This window comes from Haliotis rubra, unplaced genomic scaffold (assembly GCF_003918875.1).
Source record: "Haliotis rubra isolate DU_JTF1 unplaced genomic scaffold, ASM391887v1 Scf85, whole genome shotgun sequence".
Taxonomy (NCBI): Eukaryota; Metazoa; Mollusca; class Gastropoda; order Lepetellida; family Haliotidae; genus Haliotis; species Haliotis rubra.
The window spans coordinates 650,071-662,130 of NW_025767579.1; the positions used below are offsets into that span (position 1 = coordinate 650,071).

At 36.2% G+C, this 12,060-nt stretch overlaps 1 protein-coding gene across 1 annotated transcript in view; it reads left to right on the forward strand.

The window, feature by feature from the left end:
• Positions 1-1,154: 1,154 nt before the first annotated feature.
• The window catches only part of LOC124262695 (cullin-1-like), a 32,076-nt gene continuing 21,170 nt past the window's right edge, over positions 1,155-12,060 (forward strand). The window contains exons 1-3 of the mRNA XM_046697219.1: positions 1,155-1,285; positions 5,389-5,671; positions 10,370-10,547. Of these exons, the coding sequence (XP_046553175.1) occupies positions 5,535-5,671; positions 10,370-10,547 (315 nt within the window). The 5' untranslated portion in view covers positions 1,155-1,285; positions 5,389-5,534. The remainder of the gene's footprint in view (positions 1,286-5,388; positions 5,672-10,369; positions 10,548-12,060) is intronic.

A 12,060-nucleotide genomic window follows, 5' to 3' on the forward strand; every position in this document is an offset into this window, starting at 1 on the left:
TCTGTTGTGAAATGTAATATGTGTAACATCTTGGTTTCTGCATGCAAGCATCAACCATTTAGACACTTGAAACGACACCCTCCTATTTATACACAACAGTTTATCTTTGTTTTAGCAAGTAAAGAAGTTTCTCGCCTATTTTTAGTAACAGATGCACGTATACTATTTGCTGACAACTAGTTAACGGTTTGTACCATGTATGGCCATATATGGCATAAAGACTCTAACGGGTGTGCGTGAAAATGCGTCATATAGGCCATGGTGATAAACTGATGGATAGTTCACATTATATTTCCATCCATGATAACAGACGAATCCAAATGTTCGTATCGGCACAGTCAAGCAATGTTTTGGTAAACATGCATAATATTTAAGAGATATATTTCTGTTCATAATTTCAAATGCTGCTTGGTACCTTATGCACCAACATACGGAGCCTATAAAACTGTTAATCAAGTATGGAGTATTGCTATTGAGGTTAGGGGTACATTTTGAATGCGTTATTATTGTTAGTATCATGTGAGTTTGGAATACATTCAGTATGAAATTAAACAACTACGCTTCATGACCACAGTTCATGAACACAAAATTTTCTTTATGTCTACTTTTAAACGCCCTCAATTTGGTTGGTGGTTATTCCAAGCTTGGAAAGATTCCAGTAGAAATAACTAGCCGAAATTATGTAAAATATATAGATCTAGTGCCTAAAGAAACAAAATTCATGTAACAATTTAAAACTTAGTTGTTCGGTGTATTATGAAGCTATTCCACATTGAGAAATAACAATTTAACAGAACAAATGAACGGCGTGTGCTAATGGAGTTCATTTTAAATCGGAAAGTTTGTTTGACTTATTTCACACTGATTAACAACTTTAACTGATCATAACTTGTATAACTGCATGTGCGTACACTATATTTTATCAAAGAAGTTAAAAAGTCAGTTCATTTCTATGGTGGTAGGGTACAATCCCAAATGCATTTTCATGGTTAGAAAATACCCAACAATTTCATTAAAACAATTACCAAATCTCAATTTAACTCATTATACACCCGATATTCGAGACGCAGTCTCAACATTATTTTCAAGTGTGCTATTACATATTTATCGATTAGTATTACAATGCTGCTGCGCCCCCTGGTAGTCGTGGCTAATGAAGGTTCGAGGGGCAGATAATCAACAGATTTGTGATCATTTTTTCCCTGGATTGCGTGTCCAAATTATTTGGGACTTATTTTGTCGTTCTTTGCCGAACTATCCTGTCTAGTTTCGGCAGAATAATTTAGTAAGTATCATTGGAAGTATGTGTTGTAGTATATTCTCCGTACATAGCAGTTCTGCTGATTACAGACACGTTTTCCTGTACCAGAAAATCGCATGACTTTGCATGACCGCCATATTGGTAAACAGAGTGAGCAAGAAATAAGAAAACAAACACAAAGAACTCATTAAGCTCCTTTTATGATTGGTTTTTACATGTTGAAATTACTTTTATAAAGGATCCTTTAGTCTCTGGCATGGTGTGGTAAACTCCAAACATCGGTGTTTGAGGTGAAAATTAATTGTCAAAATAAGAGAACCGTGCATTCCTTTATATGCTTTTGTGAGACTCGCCGATTCGAACATGTTGTGTAATATTTTGCAATAGAAAAACATTCCTTAAGTTTGAGCACCAGGCACTAATGTTTATAACCAGATAATACTTTCGTGTTTACACCTTGCTCTTCATAATATCGTATGTTAAGTGTAGAACATCAAATATTATTTGCAGATTTACTAAAATCTTGCATACCAAATGCCATAGGGCTAAGAACATGGATATTACACATAGGCTGTCATGCTATTTTAGTTCATCTATAGTTTATTGTGTACCAAATTAAAATAAATGATTAGTTGGCAGTAGGGCTGCAACGAATACACTATGTGGCGAATATGATATGCATCACAAATATTGGTTAACGAATAATTATTCACGAATACAATATTGTAGTTTAGTCATTGATGCACAATATGGAACGCCCATGTTGACAGTGTTATATTTGTCACAGCAATAACCAGTGATCTCATGACAGTCTAATTAGGTATGTCGACAGTACCAATAGCAGCCTTGACAAACTAACATGACTTGTGCTACTGCAAGGCTAGTACATATTCCATTCTTTCATATCTCACTTTGAAATATTACATTAGGGTTCAAGTAAAACATGCTCCCTTAAAACAATCGTTAATATTCGGTTCTGATGACCACGAACAACAAATTGAATTCATGAAGGGCTACAGTTCGATTCACCGAATATGTGAGTGAATCGTAACAGCCTTAGTTGGCAGTAACGTTTATCGAATATGGAGGCGGGAGCAATAGTGAATAGTTTTTAATTTTATCTAATTGTTTGATAATCAATCTTTGCCTTAATATTAAAGGTTACAAATTTATAAGGTTCAGTAGGTTGTAATGCTATAGGAACAAATTCTCAAGGATCCGAGAACACGTCATATTTTTTAATGCTTCACTTGCAGCATAATCTTTACTAAGAGAAAATAAGCCTATATTATATTTTTTGCGAGTGTATGCTTGAGTTTCACAGTGTTCCCTGTTTTCATCTAAATGTTTCATTGTTATCACTGGGAAATATGTCAAGTACAGTCATCCCTAACAATAACGCCCTTTGCGATGCCACAGTCTCAGTTAAACTGCGGGGTAATTAATTGCTCCCATAGAATTCTTTATTTTATTTGAAACAGCATATCAACAAATCCTGTTGAAAGGATTAACTTGGAAAATTCTGTGCTAATGGTATAAAGTGTCCATTGCATATCCGTGTATTATGGGTTTTCAGATGGATAAGAAACATTCAGTGTTTTCTTGATTAATCACACGAACAGCAGAATATCCCTCTATCTTTAAAAAGACAAGTTTATCATAAAGACATGCTACCAACCATGTATTTACAATGTTTATGAGATTAAACACGCCTCATTACAGCGCAAGTAAATGCCGCCATGCAAAAACCTATGATATCTGTAAACACACAATCCAGCAATATTCCTAGACTTGGGACTTACAGTGTTCACTAATGGTGTTTCAAAGTAACAGGACATTGGGTCCTGTAAGTTCAGATGTCTGTCTGACCCATTGAAAATTCAAAGGACCCATAGAATACAATTAAACACACATTACAGATTTAACATTTCTTATAATTGGCATTGAAATTATTAACAAACATAAGATTTATAAACAGGAAACAAGAGTTACATGCCACATATAACAACTTCAGTCAAAGTCATTCTGAAACATACAGCCAGACACTGGGGCCGGTGGGTTGTAGACTTCTATCAGACCGTTGGTGAATCTGCCGGATTTGTCAGAGGGTCAGACGCTATTCGTGAACACTGGACTTATGTATTTCATTTGATTAGATTTAATTTAGTCTTATTTTCATTCAATAATAACCATGATAACTGTTCACAGAAACATTGGTGAAAATGCCTTGTATATTTCGCCTTATTCTCAGTACAACAAGGCTACTTTTGCTACAGTTAACGGAGCACTGGGCTCTCACTACTAGAATGATTCCACTGCCTCTTAGGGCTTATGAGGATTTAGACATGGTGAATATTGCCTGACTGATTTATACTCTTGGTATAGGTACTACAATATATTGCATTCATGCTTTCATCCATAATTTTTAACACTGATTTGTTTCTGAATAATTTATGATATTTTCATGTTAAATTGGGTGTATGTTAGTCATTGTCTTGAACATGAAGAAATGACAAAAAAATCAATGGAGGTTATCGTTTGATAAACAAATATCCCACTGAATGATCATTTCAGATTTCTGATTGTGTGGATGATAAAAGGACTGAGATCGATTTAGATTCCATTTTATAGCTTGATAGTAAGATTAGCTCGACTTTGGCCCAAACAATCAGGGTTTTACACAGACTTTTAAAATTTGAGTCATGGTGACTCACAATAGTTATTTTTGGGACTCATTTTCAATATTTGGGAGTCATGAAAATTTTATATTTCTTTGTGTTAATCATTCTCAGTATGTAACTGTGTATGTCACAGGTGGAGTCACCAAATGAAACTACAGCATTGTTCAATGCAAACGGCCAAGATGACTGTCTCCTCTGAGTTCTCTGGAACAATCTGACAGCTCTGTAAAAGTCAAACTATCATCGAACAATATCATTTTTTCCATATCAAATCGATTTTATTGAACTAAATTGTGAGGGCCACCCATAAAACTTGCGTCAAGCTTGACTCATATGATTATATTTTGAGAGTCATTTACAAAATTGTTGCGTCAAATTACGCAGGAATCACGCGTCATGCAAAACCCTGACAATTAAATAACATATGCTGTTTGATCACTGTAACACACGTAGGGAGCCACAACATGATGGCCTACTTTTCCACAGGTTTGTTATTTTAAACTTCTGACTCAAAATGAATAAATAACAATTTCAAGGTTAATGTGTGTGTACATTTGTCTACTCTTTCATATGCAGCAATTATATGTAATTGTAGAGGATAAGAGGCGACTAACGGGATTGGGTGGTCAGGCTTGCTGGCTTGGTTGACACATGTCATCAGTTCCCAATTTCGCAGATCGATGCTCATGGTGTTGATCACTGGATTGTCTGGTCCAGACTCGATTATTTACAGACCACCGCCATATAGCTGGAATATTGCTGAGTGCAGCGTAAAACTAAACTCACTCACTCACTAATTGTAGAGGAAACAGTAATATTTTTCAGGCAACTAAAAATCATATTTCACAACAATCATTTTGTCCTAATTGTCATTTTATTCATGGAGTAACCTTCACCTGTGTATTTGACATCATTTAATTGGCAATCAGGTAATCCCTTATCTGAGGTGTAATTAGTGGTAGCATTACTCACTTCCTTAGAATTTCTGACAAGATATGCACAATAAGCATTTGTCATGGCATAACTAGCTTTTGTTCCCACCGAATGTGTGATTTAATCGATTGGTGGTGTTCAGTAAATAGCAATATGTGAGTTTATGTGGATGGTGATGCCTGCATTGGGAAACGTTTGATTCCAGTTTGAGCATTTTTGCTATCATTTGCTGCAGACTTGTGGTTTATTGGCCTTAAAGCTAGCCTCAAGAATATAACATCTTCAAACAAGATCTGGATTGTTTTTGTTGGGCACAATTATACACAGTTCACTATCATTCTGCTGGAATATTTATTGTTGAATAGCAAGTTACGGCTAACATGCTTTATGCATCTAAGAAAACCAACCAGTCTGAAACCATGGTTTAACTACAATTAGCCTCATTAGTTCAAATGTGTCATTCAGAATAAATTGTTGATGTTGTTAAAGTTTTTGTATTTTTTCAACTTTCAGATGCACTAAGAGGATGGAAAACAAAGGATGACAGAAAGATAATTTCTTCAGTTACAACCTAGAACTACAGCCCTCTGCTGTAGATCATTGTGATATCTACAAATAGCAAAACCTCAGCTTAACACCATAAACATTTTGCCAGTGCCATGGCGGGGAAGGGACAGAATCCTCATGGTCTCAAGCAGATTGAGTTGGATCAAATCTGGGATGATCTCAAATCTGGGATCAAGTCTGTGTACAAACGGCAGAGCATGTCCAAGCACAGATACATGGAACTTTATACGTATCCTTTTATATGTTCATTATGTGTAACCATATGAATAACCTTTGTCAGCTTTATTTCAAAATTGAAATGAAATTCAAGGGATTCTTGCCAAAGCCCTTTTTAAGCTGTCAGCTTATCCTCTGGTGCTTTGCTGCAGTACTTTAAGGATGTCAGCCTGTGTATATGAGAGTATTACAGAGCTACAGATAACTTTTTGGGTCATTGAGTTGTGTACTCACTTGTGTTCATCTCAATTGGGTATCCTAATTTTCCTTTGAGTAACCAAGTAAATTGTACCCACCTCACTCGAAAACTCAGTTGGGTATTTTGTCATTTTCCATTAATTGTAAAAATATAAAATTTAAATGTTATTTATATTTGATCTGTAATATGAAAAACGATATGTGAATGAGTGAGTGAGTATGGTTTTACACCGCTTTTAGCAATATTCCAGCAATATCACGGGATGGGACACCAGAAATGGGCTTCACACATTGTATCCATGTGGGGAATCGAACCTAGGCCTTTGGCGTGACGAGCGAACGCTTTAACCACTAGGCTACCACACCGCCTCCAGAAACGATAAGACAGCAAGTTGCCTTGTAGATGTGTTGAAATAGAAATACATACCGTATACCTCAGTTACTTTATCTATGCACTGGTACGCAAGCAAAGATTTGACATTTTTGTGTGTACGCATGTTTGTAAGATCTAAAATATTGAGTATTTACAAAAATTCAAGCGCACTTGTGCGCAATAGACTTAAAATTGAGTTTTCACATATTTTTTTGCGTAGTTTACGCAGTTGCGCAGCTTATCTGTACCTCTGGTATTAACGTTTTTGTGAGATAGGTAATTTTAAAATTTTGATTTGAAGAAACAAGGGAGTAAGTTTGTATTTTGTTAAAAAGTTAAATAAACACCATACTATATAGACCAGTAATACACTCATCCATATCGACAGGTTTGCATAAAAATATAATTGATGGTATTTTGTTTCATGTTGATTTCTCAGTTGGAGCAATAAGTTAACCAGAAATCTGTACTAAAGAATGAGATGTAAATCTAACAAACAACAACCAAAAGATGTGACATCATTAACAGTTAGATTAACTAATTTTGAAAATCAATACAAATTACTGCAAGGGTATTACAGTTCCAGTATTACGTAAAAAGCAGTAAGTTTAGCAATTAACATGTGAAAAAGTGATGATAATATTCCTAGCTGCAGCAGTGGTGAGGATCTTCACGGAACTGCTAGTCTTGATATAATATTCCTAGCTGCAGCAGTGGTGAGGATCTTCACGGAACTGCTAGTCTTGATATAATATTCCTAGCTGCAGCAGTGGTGAGGATCTTCACGGAACTGCTAGTCTTGATATAATATTCCTAGCTGCAGCAGTGGTGAGGATCTTCACGGAACTGCTAGTCTTGATATAATGTGAGATCAGACAGAGGCAAGTGTGTGCCCCTAATATGAGTATAAATTTCTCTCGGACATTTCTTCACCAATTTGGAATAGCCTGGATGCTCTAGAAACTTCAAAGTAATTCTTGACTCTGAAGCATACCACTGCTGTCCACTGAATCACACATGCTACTATTGTTCTACAGTGAGCCTCAGTTTAAACACAGAAAATTGTTATCGGTTATAGTTCTGATTCCATGAACATTTGTTTTTGACAACTTGAATATAATTATAATGTTTATGGTCCCAATGTGAAATAAACATCATAAAACTGAATGCTATGCACTGTTTCACCCCAAAATATTCACATGTCATTTCTTGACATGTACTGTATCTTCTGGGAAACTAAGATTTATTTGGAAAAAAAAAAGAAGTCCCATATTCACAGAGACAGGTTATGTTCTTCGCTCATACTGTGTCTTAAACCTTCAAGTGACAGAATAATGCCTCTCTTTTTTTTTTCTTGCATTGGCAAAATTCGAATTTTTGGAATTTATATTTCTGTTTACGATTATTGTATTGATTTTATGCAGAAATGTGCATCCAGTATGTATACGTGTATTAAATGGAAGCAAGAAGAAATTATATTGCATCCTGAGCAACCGACAAAAATATACATAGTACGAAATTCTTGACAAATAAAAGGTCCTGTAATGGAAGTAATTCTATAATCTTACAGTACTCCACAGCATTGCATACTACATAGGACCCTCAGATATCCAGTAAGGAAATTAGAGGGGTCCACCACACGTATGGTTCTGGGCCTAGAGTTTAGAAGCTCTCTTAGCGCTAAGATAGTCATAAGTTAATGCTAATGTATGGCACTCATGACTATCTTAGCGCTAAGAGAGCTTCAAAAATATAGGCCCTGTAGGTTAAGGGAACACCTTGACCTTGCATTCTGTTTTTGCTTACAAAATTTCAAATTCTCATCCTTTTCCTAGTGTTTACAAATTAATTCTTCAAGTAACCACTGATAAAATCAAGAAGTGAAGTCAATTTCACCGACTGCCCCAAACCTTTGAAATTGTATGTTTCAAAAGCATTTCTTAAATTGTTTTTGTATTGTCTTTACAGATGTCTCTGAAATGAAATGTCTCACACTTGGATTTGGAGTAGACACACTTTCAGTTTTAAGATTAGAACTACGATCTACAAAACCCTACCTGCATGTGCAGGTTGTGTAGATCAGCTACTTTTGGGTTTTTGTAATAGTAGAGGTCAGAGATAAGATGAGGTCACTGGGTACCTGAATGTTGGTGGCAAGTAATGCAAATGGAAAGAATCATTTTGTTTATGTTAAATACTTATCAGGTTTAGAACTGAACTTTTTAAAAGACAAGCCAAAAGACTGCTAGTGACTTTTTAAGCTACAAGCTAAATGAAATTTCGATAAGCAAAAGCATAAAAATAATTCCAAAATCAAAAACCTTTATTTTTCACATGCTTAACTAAATGTGTTAATTGATAACACAAGTCAACTGTCAAGTCAAAACTTTGAACTTTAAACTAATACTATCAACATTTTACATGTCTGGCTGAACATGTAACACCCTCACTGCCTACCACTTCACTAGATTTTGAGGACTTACAAAATGGATTTTATCTTCCCTGGTCGCTGACACTGATTTCCCAACAACGAAAATCCTCATAAAACACAGATACTTGACCTGCAGTATATACGTTTATGGGTTTTTGATGGCATGGTTATGACTGGCTTATATTTCCGCATAATGACATCCTGGGATATTGACAAAAATATTTTCAGCGACTGTTTACTGACTGTCGTGAATAATGGCGTCCTCCGTGTGTATCACTCGGAAGCGATCGTACGGAAAATAGCATTTGGAATGGTTTGAGTTCAAACGCTTTCAAGTTCAAACGGAATGTTAACTTTCGTGATTTGGTAAGCTGTGTTCTGATTGGTCAATTCAAAAGGTTAGTTGACACGACCTTCTACAAGAGTTTGTTAGACTCGGTGTAGCAGTATAAAGAATAATACATATTGCAGTATGTAGCAATCCAGGTATCTGTATTGCGATATGTATTGCAAGTGTTTGATCGTGATTGATGCTGATTGATCATGCAGGTCTTATTTTATACATATTAATAGAGGATCTAAACGACCTTCCATGTAACGAGTTAATGATTTGGTATCAAATGAGCGAAAGCGAGTTTGATGCTAAATCTTTCACGAGTTTAATAAAACTGGTATTTCACGGAAGCGAGTTTAGTATTCTGTTTATTACTTTCCAACATAAATTGATAGAAACTGCCTACAGTGTGATGACTCTCATGTCAATTTTCGCGAGTCAAGCAAGGTCTAATACCATTGCGACATTGTAACGTCATAACTGTAACCATTATGATGTCATATGTCTAGCGGTATTACACAAGTGTATATTGCCGTAAAAATATTACACTGCAGTATCTTCCACGGGCGAGTAATAAAAGTAAATATGTGTCAGCAAGGTCAGTCAGCACCATTTTGTTGTCATGCATACAGGGGTGATAACTCTATGAGTGAAAAATTGCTTATATGTTTCTGCCATTTTTTCTGTGTAGAATGTTGGTCAGTTGATATAAGTTACAGTGTAAGTTTCATATATGATATCAGGTAAATTTCTTAAACAATCTGGGGCAGTGGGGAAGCCTAATGGTTAAAGCGTTGACTCGTCACGCCGAAGGCCCGGGTTCGATTCCCCACATGGGCACAATGTGTTAAGCCCATTTCTGGTGTCCCCCGCCGTGATGTTGCTGGAATATTGCTAAAAGTGGCGTAAAACTAAACTCAGTCAGTCAGTCATAGCTAATGTGATCATAGCTAATGTGATCATGGCAATTGTGTATCTGATGTATGGTGGCTGTTGCAGGGTGGAAGTGTAGTAAATATACAGGTTCCCATGTGGTTTGATTTTTCATTGTATTTTTTTTGAGTATCAGTTCCAGTTGCCAAAATTCTTGGAAGTAAATATCCTCAAAACTGCATGATTTCATACAGCTGATTTAGTCATTGTGTGGCTATAAATCATAAGTTTAATTGTAGTTTTTAGCAGAAAACAACATTCTTTGTTAAATACATTAGCAATAACTCAATAATAACACTGTCTGTCTATCTGTCAATCTGGTTCTGCATTCTACTTTTGTAGAAGTATTATCATAAGTTTTGGTGAGATCACCAAGTAGCTTAAGTTTGAAAAGTGATGCTAGAAGCATGGACTTTTTGTGAATTTCCTTAGCTGTTTGAAGACATGTTTACAACTACTGCACCAGTGTCCATGGCCAGGGGTCAGGTTCACAGACACAGTCACGGGGACCTGGGGGCCGCAAGATAAAACAACCCACCAGTGGGGCACAGTTTGTGGGACATGAACTGTACAAGAGAATCAAGGAGTTCCTCAAGAACTATCTGGTCAACTTGTTGAAGGTAATTAACTAAATGATTCAAGCTTTTTTTATCCCCCGCAACGCGTTTTGCGGGGGGTATTAAAATGGACTCCGTCCGTCCGTGCACATTTGTCTTTTCCGGAGCAGAACTCTAAAAGCATTCAATATTTCTTCACCAAACTTGGCACATACATTGATCTGGTGGTGTACTGGTGCCTTTTGGCAGTTTTGGAATTGTGAATAAAATATTTTTGGCGTTTCAATGGCAACAAGTTCGACTTAGACTGACATTGGTGGTAGTGCTCTTTTCCAGAGCAGAACTCTAAAACCATTCGATATTTCTTCACCAAACTTGGCACATACATAGATCTGGTGGTGTATTGGTGCCTTTTGGTAGTTTTGGAATTCTGAATAAAATATTTTTGGCGTTTCTATGGCAACAAGTTCGACTTCGATTGAAATTGGTGGTTGTGCTCTTTTCCGGAGGTGAACTCTAAAACCGTTCTCTATTTCGTCACCAAACTTGGCACATAGATTGGTATGGCGGTGTACTGTTGCCTTTTGGTAGTTTTGGAATTCTGAATAAAATATTTTTGGCATTTCCATGGCAACAAGTTTGACTTAGACTGACATTGGTGGTTGTGCTCTTTCCGGAGGTGAACTCTAAAACTGTTCACTATTTCTTCACCAAACTTGGCACATAGATTGGTCTGGTGGTGTACTGTTGCCTTTTGGTAGTTTTGGAATTCTGAATAAAATATTTTTGGCGTTTCCATGGCAACAAGTTTGACTGAGACTGAAATTGGTGATAGTGCTCCTTTCAATGCTCTCCTTCCACTTTTCTATATACACACCTAAATATTTGGCATAGTCACAACTCGTAGACATAATCATGAAGAGTATTTTGCCATTGAGGGGGATATTGATAACTTTGTCTTCTTGTTGCCATTGTTTTTCATAAAAATATATTTGTCATTTTAGTTTTTGGTTTAACTAAACATTCGGGCTAGTTAAAAATGTTTAACACAGGTTGCAAATAATTCATTGTTATCAATGTTTCAGAAGTTTCTCTGCTCAATTGCACGTTTTATCACTTCAAGTTTGCAATAATTTACAAACTTTTCAGTTTCTGTGATATATTTAGGGACCGTTCATAATTTATGGTTAGGTATGTGATGATGATGTTTATGGAGAAGCATGTACCATGTGAGTCACACACACACACACACACACACACACACACACACACACACACACACACACACACACACACACTCACTCACTCAAATGTATGTACAAAATAAGTGACCCCCCTGCATGTCATGTACAGTATCAATGGACCTCCTCCCATAATTTTTAAGCATAATTTTTTAAAAATGGATGACACCCCATCACATATTTGCCTCATAGTTGATTCATTGCAGCCCTAATAATGAATTATAATTTGGTTGTTGCATGTCATTGTTTCCCAGTTGTTTAGTCATGGTATCACTGGGATGTCTTGACTGGGCTCGATTATTCTCAGATCATATGAAATATTGACAGTTACTGTT